This window comes from Bos indicus, chromosome 11 (assembly GCF_029378745.1).
Source record: "Bos indicus isolate NIAB-ARS_2022 breed Sahiwal x Tharparkar chromosome 11, NIAB-ARS_B.indTharparkar_mat_pri_1.0, whole genome shotgun sequence".
Taxonomy (NCBI): Eukaryota; Metazoa; Chordata; class Mammalia; order Artiodactyla; family Bovidae; genus Bos; species Bos indicus.
The window spans coordinates 100,449,952-100,469,890 of record NC_091770.1 but is presented as its reverse complement, the minus strand read 5'-3'; the positions used below and the strand labels follow the sequence as shown (position 1 = coordinate 100,469,890).

Sequence of the window (19,939 nt, the reverse complement as noted above, 5' to 3'; positions counted from 1 at the left end):
AGGCAGATTCTTTACCGGCTGAGCCACAAGCGGTAAAGAAGTCCTGCAGTCAAAGGTTTGGAAAACACTCCACCCACTTTGGAAGCCCCCTGCCCACTGGCACAGCCGGGGTTCCGAGAAACCATGTAGTGAGGAGGCAGCCGTCTGCCTGCATCGCCATCCTACTTGCCTGCACCCTGGGTTTCTGAACACGGGCGTGGTGCCCACACGCCCAGCCCGGGGGCCTGAGTCAGCACAGCGGGGTGTGTCCCGCGGGGTTCATTCTTACCTGTGCAGACGCCGTTCTGCCGGATGAAGCCGGGCGGGCACCAGGCCCGGCCCATGCTCAGGGCTCTGGGGCCCGGTCGGAGGGAGACCCAGGCGTGGTAGGACCCTCTGGGCTTGGGGCCACGGGCCTGCAGCCAGGCCACCAGGGGGTCCCGGTGGCTGACGGTGGTCACGTTTGGTCCACTGCGCTCCAGTGGGGTGCAAGTCTTGCCATCGCGGAGGAGAGTCTGGCCCGGTGGGCACAGGCAGCGGTAGCCGCCCTGGAGGTTGTGGCACTGGTAGGCGCAGGGCCCGGGCAGCTGCAGGCACTCGTTGATATCTGGAGGGGAGCAGGGCCAGGCCAGGCACCCAGGCGGCTCAGAGTTGTGCTGCTCCGCCTGGCTCTGGCCATCTCTCTTGCCCTCCAGCCTTTCCCAGAATCCAGCTGCCTCGACCCCTGCACACCAGCCTGCCACCAAGCCCTCCCTCTCCGCACCCCCAACCTCCTCTCCCCTTCCAGGATCTAGTGCTCCAAGAGGTTCCCATGTCCCCCAGCCCCGAGCCCCAGACCCCACGGTCCCTTAATGGGTCCCTCAACACTCCTCCCTTCGGCCCCCAGGCTCATTCTTGGCAAAGCTTCTCTGAGACCCACCCGCCTCTCACCACCCTCCTCCCACTCCTAGGCCCCCAGGGAAGGTGACCTTGCTGGGCAGGGGGTAGGAAACAGCAGGCGAAGCACAGATCAGGCGTGTGCTGGTTGCACACTTGGTTTTGGCTCCTATTTCTATTCACTGAACTCAAGTGTCATCCTTGTTATGATGGCTCCCTGCCTGTGAGCTGGGGGTGCCGACCAGGGTCCCAGCGAGGGGGTGGCTCTCCCCGTACCTAGGCAGGGCAGGCCGGGGTCCTGGACCTGGTAGCCCCTGGGGCAGCCGCAGCGGTGCCCGCCTGGGATGTTCTCACAAGTCTGGTTGTAGTGACACTCATCTGTCTGCTCCAGACACTCGTCCACATCTGGAAAGGAAGGAGCAAGGGTGGGCCGGGTTGTGGGGCAGGGGGACGGTTGCTGAGCCCAGAGCCCCTCTCCCAGGACACATCACGCCTCTTAACATCTGGGCCTCATCCCTGTCTCCTTCTTCAACTTCAGTGCCAGCTGGTGGAATGCCAGCCTTTGCAACCACTACGTTTAATTATACCAGGTTTGGAGGGTAAGAAGGGTCTGGGTTCAAAGGAAGGAAGGGGCTTAAAAGGTGGGCTTTGGAGGCACGGGGCTTCCCTGGTGGCTCCGACAGTGAAGAATCTGCCTGCAATGCAGGAGACCCAGGTTCCATCCCTGGGTAGGGAAGATCCCCTGGAGAAAGTGATGGCAACCCACTCCAGTATTTTCACCTGGGAAATCCCATTGCCTGGCGGGCCGGCTACAGTCCATGGGGGTCATAAAGAGTCAGACACGACTGAGTGGCTTAACGCTTTTGGACGCAGAGCCCCAAGTTTGGACTGAACTCTGCCATGTTTCTTGATCCTTGAGTCAGGAACATCCCTTCCCTGAGCCTCAGTTTCCTCATCTGTAAAAAGGGGTCACGACAGGACTGTTTCATGGAGTCACGGGGAGAAAACTGGCTCATGCACATGAAGGGTTTAGGACCCTGGTGTATGGGCAGAGCTCAAAATATGGTGAGAAAGAAGGAAGGGAGTGCAGGAAGAAGACAGGAGGCAGAGAAGTCCTACGAACAGTCACTGAAATGGAGTGACTGCCTCTTCTGAGTCCAAACTGATCATACTCTCCCCACTCACCGATGGCCTCTCTCGGAGAAACCAGAAAGAAAGTGAAGTCGTTCAGTCGTGTCTGACTCCGCGGCCCCATGGACTGTAGGCCCCATTTTCCAGGCAAGGGTACTGGAGTGGGTTGCCATTTCCTTCTCCAGGGGATCTTCCTGACCCAGGGTCGAACCTGGGTCTCCAGCATTGCAGGCAGATGCGTTTACCGTCTGAGCCACCAGGGAAGCCCAAGGACCCAGCATTATGAAAGCCTAGAATGCTAGGGCAGGAAGGACCCTAGAAGTCACATATCCAGGGCTGGCACCTAGGTTTCATCTCGAAGGGCAGCTGCAGTAGTCACTGAAGCTGGAGAAGCTGTGTTAAGGATGCAGAGGCTGGACCACGACCCATGAGGGGAGATGGTAGCAGAGGTAGCCTGTGTTTGCCATCCCTGACCTGCCCCCTCTTTGTCAGGCAGACAAACCTGGGGCCCAGAAAGGAGAAGGGTACTTGCCAAGGGTACGCGGACCTCCTGTGCCCAGCTCAGGCTTCCTCCCCAGCCTCCCTGGGCTCCAGCTTCCCTGAAGGCCCAGCGTCCCAGTGACACACGACAGGCCCTCTGCTGCGCCCTGGCAACGACTGGGCTCCCAGGAGCAGGACAGTTCAGCCCCCTGGCCTTATCACCTTCACAACTGGCTCCATCGGCGGCCACCCGGAAGCCAGGCCTGCAGTCGGGCAGGCAGTGGTAGGACCCCAGCAGGTTCACGCAGCGCTGATCCTCTTGGCAGAGGTCGGCCTCCCACGCACACTCGTCCACATCTGGGGGCGGGGGGCGCATGAACGCTTGTCCCCAGGCCCAGCCCACCCACACAGGCTTTGTCCCCCCGGGCCCAGACGCCCCTGGCACGAGGGTCCCTGCCCCTCCTGCTAGCACTGGCCATCATCTCAACACCCCTGGGAGCACAGAGCCCACCCCAAGGGGCCCTGGGCCTTGGCCTGGGGCGTCTGAAGTGAGGCTGCAGACAGTGCCCTTTGGGTGCCCCAAAGCAGACACCCGGCAGTGCCAGGCCCCACTGGTGGGATAGAAGACACAGGCGGGGCATCAGTGTCTAGACCGCAGCTCACGGTCAGCTTTGTCATCCAGCAACTTCGATAAGAGGGGGGCAAGTAGAACAAGAGGGAACAGGTGGGTGCCAGCTCACTTCCAGTTGACCAGAAATGCCTGCTGAGGGCCAGGAAGGCTTCTCAGGGCATGTATATCTTTGAGGAACCCCTTCACCCCCAAGTACTTGAGCCTCCCTGCTCCGAGGCCCTCAAAACAGCAAGTTCTCTGTGATAAGAGGGCATTGGAACCCCTCAGCTCACGTTCCCTGAGGGGTGTGCCCCCTGGCCCAGGGTCCAAGCCCGGAATCTCCCTGCGCGCATCTGGGCCAGGTCCCCAGCGAGCCTCTTCCCCTCGGGGGCCGCTCACCTCTGCAGGTCCTTTCGTCCCTGGCCAGGGCGAAGCCAACCGGGCAGGAGCAGGAGAAGCGGCCAGGTGCATTGTGGCAGGAGTGGGAGCAGGGCCGGGGGCTGTCGGAGCACTCGTCCCTGTCTGCGGGGAGGGGAGGGGTCTGACGGTCCGTGCTCCCAGGCCCTCCCGCCAGCTTGCCCCTCCTAGGCCAGGAGACCTCCCTCGTCCGTGCCAGGGAGGGGAGGGTGCTCACCCACACAGAACTCTCCCTGGGCGTCCAGCTCAAAGCCCTCCGGGCAGCCAACCTCATTCTCTTCTGCAAGGCAAAGGGGACAGGCCTTGAGTTCACGTGGGCCCCAGGGCCCAAGGGGCCTGGTGAGAGATGGCCCAGGCTCATCTGGGGGCCCTGGCTGGGGCCGTGGGAGCTGGGGAGACTGACAGGGCCTCACCAGCTTGCAGAGCCGTGGAGAGCTGGAAGTGCAGGGCCTCGGCCTCGGGGTCGAAGGCCGAGCTGATAGCGGAGGCCCGCAGGTGCTGCACCAGCTGGGGCTGGGGGCCCTGGGCCGCGCTGTACCGGATGCTGTGGTTGCAGCGCAGGAACGAGCGGAGGCTATCCTGCAGGAAGCTCTGCGTGGAGCCCACGAAGAGCCGGCCGGGCCCCGTCTGCACATACCGCTCCTGGAAGTCCTGGGCGGGGTGGGGGGTGGGGGGACAAGGACATCAGGGTACCAACTTCCAAGGGGTGAGGGACCCTCAGTCCCCAACTGGGGGGCGTGGGCCTTTCAGCTCTGCTTCCAACCAGCTGGGCTCCCTCGGGCTCTCGGGGAAGCTGGACCCAGAGCATCTTCCCACTGGGGGGCTGGTCCTCCCCTAAGTCCAGCCAGGCCAGGCTCAGCCCCTGCTGGGGGTCCAGGAAGGAAAGTGGCTTGGCTGCTTGTGGGTGACAGTGGTGGGGGTGAGGGGCATAGGGACAGGACCTCCCACTCTCTCTCACCCACCCCACCTGCACACCCCAGGGCTCGCCCCGCTCCCCCCTACAACCTGCACTTGCAGATCTGCATCCGCTAGGCTCTCGGGGACGATGCCATTGACCACCACATCGAGGAGCAGGAGGCCGTTGGGATCCAGGCCCCGGGCCACCTGGGTCATAGTGAGCAGCTCCCCTGCAACCCACCCAACCCCCCAAGGCTGGAGTCACCGTGGGGGAGAGGCCCAGGGCTCAGACCTCAGCCCCACCCGGCCCACCTCCGGGAAGACCACCCCCACCCAGCACCCCGCTTACCTGTGGCAAATTCCACATGTGACTCCTGCTGGAAGCTGCCACCCGTCAGGGAGTGGCCGTTAAGGGCGTCTCCACTCTCTCCAGCCAGGGCCCAGTAGATGGGGGCGATGGTGACCACGAGCACCCGCATCAGAGGCCCTGGATGGGGGTGGACACACAGGCTGGATCCTAAGGGCAGCTGCTCTCCCGCTCAAGGTCTCTCTGTGGCTCCCTATTGCCCCAGTAGGAGAGATCGGTCCCTTCCCCCCACCGCCCAGGCCCAGCTTTGTGATTACCTGGGCCAGAACCTGGGAAGTGGTGAAGACAATATCTACTACATGGACTAATTGTGAAAATTAGCAAAATATATTTATGCAGAGAAGTCTATTTAGTATTCAATTGAATTCAATAAATACTCAGGGCTACTGGGTCACCACAGAGCCCAGAACAGTATAGACCATCACTGTATACATGCCGGACCAAGTTGAAAATTAACCAGGTCTCCTAACTTGTAGACACCTTCCATAAGAGCCTGGGAGACACAGGATTTTTCTAAACCACTGACTTGGAAAAAGGAGCCAAAAAAAAAAAAATTCCTGGACAAGGATTCACAGATCTCTTATGAAGCTCAGCCTCCTCTTGGGGCAGGAGGGATCTGGGACTGGGGGAAGGGGGAACCCTGCTGGCTTAGGGCCAGGGATGGTCCAGCTTCTCGGCCAAACTGCTGGCTCAGAAGAGGCGCAAGAGGGCTGATGTTCACGGGAGCTAGCTGGACCCCCCTGCCTGGGAGCAGAACCTTCTTGGCCTCTTTGTCTCTGCTTCCACTAAACAGAGCCTGAGCGCCTGGCCTGGAGCCAGAGGCTTCTCCATAGCTCCTGCTCCTGCAGCTGGAAGAAAAGCAGCTGCATCTGGGCTGTGTCTCACTCGCTCTCTACTGACAGCAAGCAGCCTGGAGTGACCCCCTGCAGCTCCGCCCTATTCCCCCCAGCCAGGGCTGACACAGTCTGTGGTCAAGGGCAGTGCTGGAGGGGCTGCTTGTAGCAAAACCCCTTTCAGCACGACCCTCTCCCCGCTCTGGACCCCCATGAGGGGATGTAGGAGCCCCTGGGCTGGGTGAGATGGTAGGGTCTGTTACAGCAGCGTTTATAATGTCTCTCCAGAACATTCCATCTGCGTGCATGTGTGCTAAGTTGCTTTAGTCATGTCCCACTCTTTGTGACCCTATGGACTGTAACCCGCCAGCCTCCCCTGTCTGTGGGATTTCCCAGGCAAGAATGCTGGAGTGGGTTGCCATGCCCTCCTCCAGGGGATCTTCCCGACCCAGGGATAGAACCTGCGTCTCTTACATCTCCTGCACTGGAAGGTGGGGTCTTCGCACTAGCACCACCTGGGAAGCCCATCTGCTTAGAACACACCACTTTATGAATCTGTTTGTGAGTGGACATTTCTTGATTCTCCAGGCCTTCTAGATAATTTTATTCTCTACGTTCCCCATGTCTGTCCCCTCCATCCTGAATCCCTCACTTCTTACTGATGATCCCTCGGCTTCCCTGGCAGCTCTTGCCTTAACAGTGGAGAAAACCTCCCACGGCAATCAATGGGGGCAAAAAGGCACGATCTGACCCTGCATTCATATAAACCTGGTCATTTCACACTCTGTCAGGCTGATTTTTTAAAAAAATATATCTGGCTGCTCCAGGTCTTAGTTGCAGCATCCAGGATCTAGTTCCCTGACCAGGGATCCAACCCCGGCCCCCTGCATTGGGGGCGTAGAGTGTTAGCCACTGGGCCACCAGGCAAGTCCCCCTTGGGCTGATTTTAAATGCAGTTTATTTTGTTTGGTTGGGGGCTGTGGGGTGGGAAGGAAGTGGTCCCCACCTCCACCTACTTTGGTTTGGATTCAGCTGGAGTCAGAGGGTCTTCTGGCCCCCACTTACCCACACTTGTGGGGATGTGGCTGATGCTGCTGTGGATTGTGGGGACCCCGGAACGTGCCTCCTGTTGCACGCTGGTGTTGAGGACGGCTGCACCAAATTTCTGGCCGTTGATCACCCCGATCATGCTGCCCCGGCTCCCCCGGGGCTCTCCTGTGAGGAAGGAAGAGAACGAGAGGGACACTATCCGCCTCTGTGCCCTCAAGGCTACGCAGGTGCTGTTGTCCATTTTCCTGAAGGAGTAACCTGAGGCTCAGAGAGAGGCAGGGACTTGCTCAAGGACACACAGCTCGTGGGTGATGAATTCGACACCTAGGGGGTCCTGGCTTCGAGAGAGACGGGGGGCATTTAAGAGGAAGCCCTTGCAGAGATGGTTCCAGCTTCTCATTCCAACACCTTCTTGAAAAGCTGGGCAAGTCAGGCTCCCATGCCACACTGGAGTTGGTTCCTCTATAAAATGAAGAGGTGGGACCACAGATGTGCCAAATACCTGTTGGGTTCTAAAATGCCAGGTGATGGGGGGTGGTGGCTGGCACACCGGAGGAGCCAGGGTGGAGAGGCAGGGCACCGAGCCAGGAACTAGATGCCACCACCGGAACGCCTCCCATTCCATCAGTGTAGTCCTGGCTCCAGCCACCCTGCCGCTGGCCCCGCTGGGGTGGGCTGGGTTTCTAGCAGCCGCCAGGCAGTCTGCTGGCAGACGCTCTTGAACACTAATCAAATGGACGGTACGGGCACAGGGGGGTGCTTCCTCTGCCTAATGGGCCAGCTGTCTCGTCTGGACAGATGGCATTCCAGGGGGCAAGAGAACAGAAGCTAGTCTGACTCTCCACTCACCAGCCCTCAGGGGAAATTAACAAGAAATTGCCAATGATCTGTCGAAAAAATAACATAAAACACTCAACTGCCAAGATCCTAAGTGGGTAAATCAGGGGGCTGGTTGATTTTGGATTCCAGGAAGCAGTGCCATTGCCTGCTGGGGTTTGATGAGATTTGATGCCCATCTGGGATGTCTCCTGTCAATATCTGCAGCTCTGGGGTTTATCGGGGGAATAGGGAAAGGCCATGAACCTAACCCTGGCCTTGTAATAAGGGGGCAAGGAAGGAACTGGGAGCAGCAGGTAAAACGGCAGCACTATGGCCCTGGCAGCTGTAGAAGGGGACAGAAACTGGAGGCCAGGGATGACAAGCCACTGTCAACTTCCTCAGATGCGGGGTGACTCAGCAGCTTCTTGTCCCCCACAAGGCCAGGATGCTCCCCCCATCCTGGAGAGGGGTAGTGGGCCTCAAAGCCTTTGGACATCTTTTACCTAGCAATGTCTCCTGAAGGAGTGTATCCTGTAGAAATATTCAGGCCAGCACACAGAGATGTGTACTACAGGATGGTTTTCAGAGGGGAAACTGGAAAAGAAAAACCTGTTGCTTGTTTAATGAAGCCAACAGCAATTATGTTTTAAAAAATGTTCCTGTGGGACTTCCCTGGTGGTCCTGGGGTTAAGACTCAGCACTCCCAACTCAGGCAGCATGGGTTCAATCCCTGATCAAGGAAGATCTCACTGCCGTGTGGTGCAGCCAAAAAAATTGTTTTCTATTACAAATGAAAATGTTCCTATGAAATGATATGAAACCATCACAGGTGTGGACTAGGCTTACTGTCACGGAATATTGTCTGTAATAGAGTAAGAAAGATGGCAGTTTGTAAACACAACTTGTACATTTGAACACATTTGTAAAAAGAAAAAAAATGTATATCTTTACATTCAGAGAAAAGGGTACAAATATACACCCCTAATAATTACCTGAGCTATTTCTGATAACTGAATTATCAGAGATAACTGATCACTATTTTTATCTTCATGGATTTAAAAAAAATTTTCTGGCCTTTCTACAGTTAACATATATGAGTTAATATAATAATAAAAATTAGTTGTTTCCATCAAAAAAGTAAGGAAGCTGTTATGGATTGAACTGTGTCCTCCTAAAAAGATGTGTTGAAGTCTTAATCCTCAGTACCTGAGCGTGTGACCTTATTTGAAGATAGGGTCTGTACAGAGGTAACCAAGTTAACATGAGGTCAGGAAAGTAGGCCCTAATCTGATATGCTGCTGCTGCTAAGTCGCTTCAGTCGTGTCCGACCCTGTGCTACCCCATAGACAGCAGCCCACCCGGCTCATCCGTCCCTGGGATTCTCCAGTCAAGAACACTGGAGTGGGTTGCTATTTCCTTCTCCAATGCATGAAAGTGAAAAGTGAAAGTGAAGTTGATCAGTCATGTCCGACTCTTTGCGACCCCAGGGACTGCAGCCTACCAGGCTCCTCAGTCCATGGGATTTTTCCAGGCAAGAGTACCGGAGTGGGGTTCCATTGCCTTCTCTGAATCTGATAGGACTGGGATCCTTATATAAAGGAGAATTTTAAGACAGACATGAGCACAGGAGGAATGACATGTGATCATAGAGGCAGAGACCAAAGTGATGCTTCTACAACCAAGGGGGTCTAAAGACTGTCACCAGGGACTTCTCTGCTGATCCAGTGGATAAAACTCTGCACTGCCTTTGTGGGGGCCTTGGGTTTGATCCCTGGTCAAGGAATAAGATACTGCAGGCCATGTGATGTGGCCAAAAAATCAAAATCAAAATAAAGACTGCCAGCAAACTACCAGAAGCTAGAGGAGAGGGCTGGATAGATTCTCTGTTACAGATTTTAGAGGCAACCAACCATGCTGACACCTTGATCTTAGATTTCCACCCTCCTGTGAGATCATACATTTCTGTTGCTTCAGGCCGCCCAGTTTGTGCTATTTTGTTATAGCACATTCAGGAAACTAACCCAGAGGCCATGTGAAGAGCTCTGTGGTTGGGGTGGGAGCTTTTCAACAGGACAGGGTAAGAACTGAAATAAAGGGAAGGTCTGCTCAGACCTGCAGTTGCTCTAGAGACAGCATCTGTGGCTGGGTGTCAGAGAACCACTGGGTTTTCAGAACTTCATGTGTCTGTGTTCCATCCCCTGCAGGAGATGAGGAGACCAAAAAGGCCAGAAAGAGTCCCACTGTTGGTTGGCAGTGGGTTTTGAGTGGGTTTTCAAGTGGTCAAGTGTCGATTCCCAATCAAGTCAGTGAGGAGGTGCTGCATGGAGAGGTGCTCTGTGGAGAAGGAATCTGATGTTGTGGGTGGTGATAGATTAGTGATGTCTGCCATGGACAGGGACAGAGCTACAGAGCCACAAATATGGAGTATTTCCTACAGATGCACAGAAAGAATATATTTTGTGACTTTCTTTTATGCAATCTCAGTCATTTTAGTGCAGTTTCTCAGCATAGTCCTTTACCAAATTTTAAAGTTTGATCTGACCTAAAGGAAACATAAGCTGACTGAGGAGACCTGAGATGTCAGGGTTTAGTTACAGCAGGAGGTAGCATCCATTACTGACCACCTACCACGGCCAGGCAGAGCTTGGAGCAACTCTAATTCACAGACTTCACCACAACCCCCAAGGTGGGCACCATGGACACCCTTGCTTTACTCTGCCACATTATAGGATCGTGTGTGCCCAAAGGGGCTTTCCAGGTGGCTCAATGGATAAAGAACCCGCCTGGCAATGCAGGAGATGCAGGCAGACGCAGGTTCGATCCCCGGGTCGGGAAGAATCCCCTGGAAGAGGGCATGACAACCCACTCCAGTATTCTTGCCTGGAGAATCCCCATGGACAGAGAAGCCTGGTGGGTTACAGTCCATAGAATCACAAGATACAACTGAAGCGACTGAGCACGCACATGTTCAATCCTTTGTGTCCAATCAAAGCACACCAGTGAGTGCCAGTTAAGCTGGAAGGGCTAGGATCCAAGACGAGCGGCAAACACCCAGCATTTCAGAGCCTCAGTTTCTCCAAGTGTAAAGGGTAGGGTAGACAAGATGACCATTAAGGCCCTCTGAGCTGGTTCATTCTAAGTCTGTGACTCCAGGCAAAAAGAAGAGTCAGGGAGCTGACAGGATATTGATCCAAGAGCCCCCCAAGCAACACACAGATCCCCATCAGGCAAGGGATCCCACCCCCATCCATGAAGACCTGGGCAGGGGTGCCCCATACCTCTCACGACCAGGAACGCCCGGGCTGTGGCAGAGCCCAGGAGGTTGTGAGCAACGCACTCATATGGGCCCGCATCTCTGGCCTCCACTCGCTCCAGCCACAGGCTCCCGTCTGGCAGGGTCTGGAGCCGCTGGCTGGCCCGCACGGGCTGGCCCGCTCGCAGCCACTCCATCGTGGGCGCCGGCTCTCCGGAGGCCTGGCACCGCAGGGCCACAGAATCCCCAGATCTCACTGTCACGTCCTGGGGCTTCACCTGGAACACCGGGGCACCTGCAGGAGGCCCAGGACAGCTTTCAGGAACATTTCAGTATTTTTGCACACAGGCTCAGCGCGCAGATATTGAAGGTTCAGTTCTAGACCATGGCAACAAAGCAAGGATCACAATAAAACAAATCACGTGAACCTTTTGGTTTCCTAGTGCATACAGAAAGTATGTTTAGGGAATTTCCTGGCAGTTCAGTGGTTAAGACTCCACACTTCCACTGCAGGGGGCACGGGTTTGATCCTTGGTCAGAGAATTTAAGGTCCCGCATGCCATGTGATGTGGACAAAAAAAAATAAGAAGGAAAAAAAAGTTTACACTATATACTGTAGTCTTAAGTGTGCAATAGCATTATGCCAAAAAGTACAATCTATATATCTTAATTTCAAAATAATTGATGACTAAAAATGCTGACCATCATCTGAGCCTTCAGTGAGTCACAATCTTTTTGGTGGGAGAGTTTGAACTAGTTCGAGAATCATCATAATGTGACCCAGAGATACTAAGTGAGCCAATGCTGTTGGGAAAGTGGTGCCAGCAGACTTGCTCGACGCAGGGCTGCCACAAGCCTTCAGTTTGTAAAAAATGCAGTATTGGCAATGTGCAATAAAGTGGAGCACAATAAAACGAGGTGTGCCTGTATTCAAGTGGCCGGTATTCATTCAGACAGACTAGAAAACACGGAGGCAAAGCACCCTCCCACTCTAATACTCGTTTCGGAGTATTTCCTTCTTGACAGTGTTTCCTGATGAGAATGTGCTCAGATCGCCCTTCTTTCTCTTTCTTCTTCCTTAATTCTATAACAGATCATAAGGACCTTTCCTGGCATTCAATATGCGTCTTTAGTGACCACTTGGTGTTCCTGTGTGGGCAGGTTACAATTTGCTGAACCGGGTCCCTATTAGAGGACATTGAGCTTGTTCCCAGCGAAGCCCTGCCATCTGCTAGAAGTGCCTCTGCTTGACACCAGGGTACACGGCAGACGTGGACTCTCTCACCCACAGGTGAGTGGTTCTCACGAGTCACGCCCTGATCCTCAGGTTTCTCCTCTGAAAATAATCATTCCTGTCTACTCACTACTACGGACCCCCTAGAGCGGCTAGAATGAAAAGGATGGAGAATGCCCAGTGCTGGTGAGGCCCAGCCAAACTCTCACCCTGCAGGGGGAGAAGCTGTCATCACCACGGAAACCGTTTGCCAGCGTATTTGTTTCCCGTGGCTGCTGAAACAAATGGCCACAGACTGAATGGTTTAAAACAGCAAAAATTTGTTCTCACACAGTTCTGGAGGCCAGGAATCCCAGGTTAATTGTTTCAGGGCTCCATGTGAGGAGCTGTTCCTTGCCTCTTACAGCTTTCGGGGGGCTTCTGGCAATCAGTGGCTTGAATCCCGTAGCTGAATCACTGCACCATCTACCTCCATCTTAACATCTTATTCCCTCCTCTTGCTTCCTCCCTGTGTGTGTGTGTGTGTGTGTGTGTGTATGTGTGTGTGTCTCTCTCTAATGCCCCTTTGCTTCTCTCTTACAAGAACACTTGCTAGCATTCAGAGCTCACCAAGATGATTCAAGACAACCTCCTTATCTCAAGATCCTTAACTTAATTGCATCTGCAAAGATTCTTTTTCCAAGTAAGATAATATTACATGGGAAAAGGATCCGACCAAGAAGAGATACGTGTATATGTATAACTGAATCACTTTGCTATACATCTGAAATGAACATAGCACTATCAATCAACTATATTCCAATATAAAATAAAAAGTAAATTAAAAAAATAAGAATCACAGGTACTGGAGACTAGGATGTGGCCGCATCTTCGGGAGCCACGTGTAGTCTCCCGCAGCCAGCACGGCAATTCCACTCCCGCGTGTGAATTTTCTCACTTGAAAACCTGTGGGGACTTCCCTGGAGGTCCAGTGGTTAAGACTCCATGCCTCCAGTGTGGTGTGGGTTCGATCCCTGGTCAGGGAGCTAGGATCCCACATGCCACGCAGTGAGGATAGGAAAAAATTGTGTAAAAACCATATAACATAAAATTTACCATCTTGCTCATTGCTAAGGACACAGTTCAGTCGTGTTGAGTGTATTTGCATTTCGTGCAACTGTCACCACCGTTCACCCCCAGAACTTTTTCATTTTGCCAAACCGACACTCTGTATCCATTAAACACTAAATCCACATTTCCTGCACCCAGCCCTTGGCCCCCACCGTCTTACTACCCGTTTCTATGAATCTGATTACTCTAGGGATCTCATACAATTAGAATTACATAGTATCTGTCTCTTGGTGACTGGCTCATTTAACGTAACGTCCTCCAGGTTCCCCCATGCCATAGCATGTGACAGAGCTTCCTTCTTTTTCAAGGGTGGGGCATTTTTAATGTGAATGGGTGGATTTTATGGCATATAAATTGTGTGTCAATAAAGCTATATTTTTTTAAAAGGCAAAGCTCTGGACAGTGATTCCCTTGGGAGGGGGGTAGAGCCCGGAAGGTGGCGTGATGGGGGGAGGGTCTGGGAGCTGACACTGCTCTGGTTCTGGATCGTGTGACGAACATTCACTGAGCTGTGCTCTTGCAACATGTGCCCTCCTCCTTGTGTGTTAATCTTCACACAAGAGTTTCATTAAAAATCCCTATTTATTTCTGTTTTGTAAATACATTCATTTGTACCATATTTTTCTGATTCCACATATAAGCAGTACCATATGGTATTGTCTTTCTCTAATTTACTTCATTCACTATGACAAGCTCTAGGTCCATTCATGCTGCAAATGGCATTATTTCATTCCAGAGTTGGGGGGAGGGGCAAACTGAGAGATGGGGATTGACGTATACACACTGCTGCTGCTGCTGCTGCTGCTAAGTCGCTTCAGTCGTGTCTGTGCAACTCCATAGATGGCAGCCCACCAGGCTTCCCCATCCCTGGGATTCTCCAGGCAAGAACACTGGAGTGGGTTGCCATTTCCTTCTCCAATGCATGAAAGTGAAAAGTGAAAGTGAAGTCGCTCAGTCGTGTCCGACTCTAGCCACCCCATGGACTGCAGCCTACCAGATTCCTCCGTCCATGGGATTTTCTAGGCAAAAGTACTGGAGTGGGGTGCCATTGCCTTCTGCACATATACACACTACTACATGTGAAATAGATAACTAACAGGGACCTATTGCATAGCAAAGGGCACTCCATACTCCATGTGGGATGACCTACATGGGAAAAGAATCTTAAAAAAGAGTGGATATATGTGTATGCATGACTGTTCCACTTTACTGTACAGCAGAAACTAACACAACATTATACTAGTAAATCAACTATACTCCAATAAAAACTTTTAAAATTCCTATTTAGACTGTTTCATAAGGTTATTTTGAGGCTCACAAGGTGCTTTGTTAGTTATAAGCTGCTTGGCAAATGTAGGAGCTGTCATGATCATCTTGGTGACAGTTTTGAGTTCTTCTTTTTAACTTTTTATTTATTTGGCTGTGCCTTGCAGCATGTGGGATCTTCATTGCCCAGCCAGGGATCAAACCCATACCCCCTGCATTGGAAGCGTGGAGACTTAACTAGCGGACCACCAGGGAAGTCCCTTGAGTTCTGCATAACAGGTTCCCCCAGGCCTGGCTGCTGGGTACCCAGGACTCACCAGCCTCTGATTCCCATCCCATGTTGCAGAGACAATTCATGGGACTTCAACTGTGTGTTCTGAGTAAATATTCAGACTGGCCTTCCTGTCCCATCAGACAGCCACAGCCTCAGCACAGCTGCCCCCTGAGGACTCCCGTCACCTAGTGCCCCCCGCCCAGGGCCCAGGACATGTGGGCCGGAGACTCACTCTGCAGCGCAAGGACCACCACTTTCTCCACCGCGCCCAGCTCATTCTCTGCCAGGCACTGGTACTGTCCTGCGTCGTCCATCTGCAGGCAGGCACAGGAGGGGGCATGGAGTTCAGGAGAGGAGGGCGAGGGTGGTGGGGAGCATCTGGGGACAGCTGGACACAGGAAGGGGCCCCTGGAGCAAGGCCCACCTAACCGGGAAGGAGCTGAGAGCCCAAACCAGCCAGGGGCCCACGCATTCCATCAGCTGGGCAGACGTGGCCGCTATGCTGTAGAATCCAGAGAGGAAACCCCTGCCCTTTCATACTTGCAGCTTAAGGGTGGTGGCGGTTCATGGCTCTAAGTAGAGCCATATGCTGCCAAAGCATGCTTGAGATCCACCTCTTCTAAATTACGTACATTAAAGTATTATGACACCACAGCACATTATTAGGGATGCCTTTTTAAAAAAAAAAGTTTGGGCAACACTGAGTTAGAAAGAACAGGTTTCTGAACTGCAGGCTCCTTGGGTGCACAGCTGCAAGACTTCCGGGGTAGGAGGGAGGGTTTGCAGCACTTCCTGGCCCTGGTGAAAGGGAAGACTTCGTCCTAGGATATCCATGACCACGGCAATGAGGCAACTCGGGAAGAATGCTGGCTCAGATTCACTTCCGAGGGGCAGTACCGCCATGAGATGGAGCTATGGGCAGCCAAGGCCAGGGTCCACACCCAGAAGATCATATCCGGGAGGCCACTCCCAAGGGACTCTAAGCGGGAGGCATGGCATGCAATTAAGAGTGCCGAGTTGGGCGTCAGTCCAAGATGAGACTGGCTCTGGCTCCCCTGCTTAGCACCTTGAACCCATTACTAGAGCATGACCATGTCTCTGGAGACTCAGTTTCCTCATCTCTAAAATGGGGATGATAGGATCGTTGTAAGCATCAAATGAGATCACACTTACTAAGTGGAGGCACAGTGCCTGGCCCCACAATGTAAATATGCAGGTCACGGAAGCCCTGTCGCTGCTACTGTAGCTGTCTTGATACCAGTCTGAGACAGGCTCCCAAATGAGTGAGATCAAGGACCTCTAAAGTGAGTCCATGACAGCCCCGAACTGTGGGTTTCTGCGCAGCCACTGGGACTTGGGACACAGAAGCGAAGGTGAGCAAGCAGAGACTGCCTCTGAGCTCGAGGTTTTGGAAACATCGTGGAATAGGAATCAGGCTACCTGGGGTGGGGTCTTGACTCAGGTGCTTATTGACTGGGAGCCTTTCTGACCCCAGTGTCTTCATCTGTAAAACGGGGCACTCTTATCTGCTTACTCTGCTCCACGGGGTGGTTGTCAATTATATGTATTAGCATTACCGAGGGGCCAGTCACTAGCAGATACCTGGTGTGGGTCATCTCACTGCACATCTATGAGGTGGGACGATTATTAGCCCCATTAAATGGATAAGGTGATTGAGGTGCAGAGAAGTGAAGTCATTGGCTGGAGGTCGCCCTAGTTAGTCGGGGGAGAATCTCTGGGTATGGGCAGGAAAGTGCTTTGTAGACTGTATCAGGTGGTGCCAACCTACTGAACAACTGTCTCGGGCCATCAGACAGAGCAGAGGTTGTCCTGGGTGGCCCCAGCCCAGCCCCGGGCCCCGCCTTGCCTCCGTCCTGCGGATGATCAGTGAGCCATTCTGCAGCCGGTGCCGGAGCCGGCCGCCCCGCAGCGGAAGGCCATCTTTGATCCAGTAGATGTCAGGCGTCGGGTCTCCACGGACCACACAGTCCAGCCGGATGCTGCCTCCAACGGGTTCCACCAGGTAGGAAAATGACTCCCCTTGTAGGACAGGGGCCTCTGTGTCAGGTGACATCAGACAGGGGCTCAGAAAGGAGGTTCCCTTTAGGTTAAGCCTCCCACGAATCCATCCCCAAAGGCCTGCCTGCCAGACCCCAATGACCCACAGAGGCTTCTGCTGGTTTGGCATGGCTGTGTAAAGTTAACGCATTTGGGATAGCAAACAACTTCCGTGTCATGGGTCAAGTGCACTAGCTTGGCAGTGGCTGCCAGGAACACCGTGCTGAGAAGGATTTGAAGCTGAGTGGGAATAGTGCTACGATTGATTAGTGATGCCTGAGACAGGCACAGGAGGCGAGAAATGGTATGAGTGTCATATACTCGTAGGGTACTTTGGAAAACAAAGACGACATGATCATTAGGACACCTCTGTCAGACACAGCAACACTAAGACATCTCCGATCCTCATTCCACGCAACGCTTAAACCACTCTTGGCTGCCCTGTGCCGGTTTTCACCCTTGCTGTTTCCCGAGGTTGAATCTACCAACAGTAGAGTCCTGGTGCTGTGGGCAGCTCAATCTGTCCATTGGGCCCCATCCTCCCATCCTAAAGTTGAGTCTACAAGTCATGGTGCCATGAGGGTTACTGGGCTGCTCCTGGGGGAGAAGGGCTGTTGGGGGGCAACTGGAAGACTGGCGAGATTCTCACCCTCCCACACTTACCCTGTTCAGCTGAGGGTAGTGCTGAAGGTCAATGGGTCAGATCTCATTCTACCTACACTCGGGGCATCTGGGCATGCTAAGCCACTTCACTTGTGTCCGACTCTCTACAACCCTATGGACTGTAGCCCATCAGGCTCCTCTGTCCAAGGGCTTCTGCAGGCAAGAATACTGGAGTGGGTAGCCATGGCCTCCTGCAGGGGATCTTCCTGACCCAGGGATTGAACCCTCATCTCTTAGATCTACCTGCATTGGCAGGCGGGTTCTTTACCACTACTGCCACCTTGGAAGGCCCAAGACATCTGGGGAGGGTAAAAAATACTGATGCTGGGGCCTCGTCTTTACTGGTCAGGTGAAATCTGGGCCTCGGGGTTTTATGAAATCCCCCAGGAGATTCCAAAGCCCAACCAGGGTGGAGAGGTACTGATTCAGAGATTAGGAGGCTGGTTTCTTAGAAAAACCACTAAACTGGGTCAGCAGAAGTCTGGAGAAAGACCAGGGGGTCACTCCCTACCCTTCACGTGGACGAAGCTGACCGCCTGCACGCGGCCCACTCTGTTCTCCGCCCAGCAGACGTAGGTCCCGCTGTCCTCTCTAGTGACTGCCACCCGCTGCAGCGTGCTGCCCCCGTCCTGCTCGGACACCCCTTCTGTGGCAGAGAAAGAGACGCCCCGTGGAGCTCCAGGCTCAGGGTGCCGGGACCTCCTGCCTGGAACACTTAACTCGGGCCTGGGTATCCAGCAGGTGCTTCATGAAGGCCGTGTCCCTTTCCCTGCTGGAAGCCTAAGCAAGTCAGACCTGATGATGGCAGGCACAGGCCATGTTAGAGGATGCAGCTGAGGACCTGCCTTTTCTCATTTTCAAGTTCACGCTGAGTTTGATGAGTGGCCCGGGTTAGGTCTTTGGGGACCTATTAACACAAGACACTTGTAGAGATGATGCCATGATTTACATACAGATAGGTGCTATGGCCAGCCTTTGATTTCCCTATCATTAGACACGTCCCTACATTAGGAATAAGGGCAAGTGCTTAGCAACTCATCCATTCAACAGACACTTGTTGAGCACCTACTCTATATACCACGGGGCCTGGATAGACCTTGCTGTTGCTCAGTCGCTAAATCACATCCGACTCTGTGACCCCATGGACTGAGGCATGCCAGGCCTCCCTGTCCCTCACTATCTCCCCAAGTTTGCCAGGTTCGTGTCCATTGAGTCGGTGATGCTATCCAACCCTTGGGCCTCCCAAAATAGAGCCTGAGGTGCAGGTGGAAGGAAAGAGCCCCCCAGGAAAGGAGTTTGCTGAGGGGTTGGGCTGGAGCTTGGTCCCTGTTCCTGGCCCGGAGGTCTCCAGGGTTGAGTCTTTTTTGCAGGCGGCTTCTTGTCGGATCTGACCTGTGACTGGTCACGTAGGGCCACGTGTGTTTGCCCTGTTCCCCCAACGCAGGGCCAAGTCTGGAGACCCAGAACCCACAGGCTGACTGGCACCCTCTTCCCCATCCTCCTCAACCTCCCAGGGTCCCGGGTCCCTGTCCCGCCCGCCCCCAGCAGGCCGAGACCTGTGACCAGCCGGTTGTTGACGGTCCAGCCTATTTGGGGTGTAGGGCTGCCCCTGGCCGCACAGTGAAGCCACAGCCTGTCCCCGAGGCGCAGGCTGCGGTCCCCGGGCAGGGTTGTGAAGACAGGCAGGGCCAGGATGGTGAGATGCACTCGGCGGCGGGCACGGCCCACGGCGTTCTCAGCAGTACAGGTGTAAGTGCCAGCATCCTGGCTCTGTGGGCAAAGGTACGGGTCAGCCTGAGATCTGCTCCCTCTCCAGCACTGGCCAGCATGTTCCCTGGGGACCTGCTCCCTGGAAGGTTCCCTTGGACCATGCTGCCCAGAGAGGCAAAGTGACTTGCCCCAGGTCACACAGCTGGCAAACGGCTCGGCTTCACCGTTGCACCTCCCTGCCACCTTCATATGGCTAGGCACTGGTTTTCTTTCTGTGGGCCGTGCCATGTGCGGTTTGCCGGATCTTAGTTCCCCACCCAGGGATGGAACCCGCGCCCCCTGCTCTGGGAGCACAGGGTCTTAACCACTGGACCACCAGGGAAGTCCTGGCTATGTGCTTTGATGAAATAAGTTTATATTTTAAGGCCAGGACAAGAAAGATAAAACACCAGATTCTCTCTCCGTGTCTTTTTGGGCCTCCCCTTCCCCTCCCTAAAGTGCTTTACTCATTAACCAGACCTCCTCAAAGACGGATGTGCATGCTTGGCGTAAAGACCAATCTTTTTTCTTTCCTCTGATGCTAGCAACATAACTTCTTAAAAGAAAAGCATTCTTTTACAGCTCTCTAAGCGCGTCACAGTGACTCGCTGCTCACTTTGTATGTGCTTACCTGGAGTATGTGTCTTTGGTGAATTTTATCTACAATACCTGTATCTCATTTTGATGTATGTTTTTTTTGTCCTAAAAATGTATGCGACTGTGTCTTTGATGTCTAACAGGTCCCCTGGGTTATAATCCTCAGTTGGGCTCAAATAAAATTCCCTTTTTAAAAAAATTCTTCATTTGATTGTTTATTGAATTTTCAGCCTTTATCATCCAGGCCTGACCACACACTTGTAACAGTCACTATTT

At 53.7% G+C, this 19,939-nt stretch overlaps 1 protein-coding gene across 2 annotated transcripts in view; it reads right to left on the bottom strand.

Annotated features, from left to right (window-relative positions):
* Positions 1 to 19,939, bottom strand: part of HMCN2 (hemicentin 2) — a 176,878-nt gene that overhangs the window by 3,946 nt on the left and 152,993 nt on the right. For both annotated transcript variants that reach the window (XM_070799427.1, XM_019971022.2), the window contains exons 82-95: positions 18,874 to 19,087; positions 17,829 to 17,963; positions 16,464 to 16,654; positions 14,829 to 14,910; positions 10,738 to 11,007; positions 6,656 to 6,805; positions 4,740 to 4,877; positions 4,499 to 4,620; positions 3,907 to 4,144; positions 3,711 to 3,773; positions 3,476 to 3,598; positions 2,689 to 2,823; positions 1,132 to 1,260; positions 269 to 586 (exon numbers count right to left, since the gene is read on the bottom strand). In XM_070799427.1, coding sequence (XP_070655528.1) covers positions 269 to 586; positions 1,132 to 1,260; positions 2,689 to 2,823; positions 3,476 to 3,598; positions 3,711 to 3,773; positions 3,907 to 4,144; positions 4,499 to 4,620; positions 4,740 to 4,877; positions 6,656 to 6,805; positions 10,738 to 11,007; positions 14,829 to 14,910; positions 16,464 to 16,654; positions 17,829 to 17,963; positions 18,874 to 19,087 — 2,308 coding nt within the window. The remainder of the gene's footprint in view (positions 1 to 268; positions 587 to 1,131; positions 1,261 to 2,688; positions 2,824 to 3,475; positions 3,599 to 3,710; positions 3,774 to 3,906; positions 4,145 to 4,498; positions 4,621 to 4,739; positions 4,878 to 6,655; positions 6,806 to 10,737; positions 11,008 to 14,828; positions 14,911 to 16,463; positions 16,655 to 17,828; positions 17,964 to 18,873; positions 19,088 to 19,939) is intronic.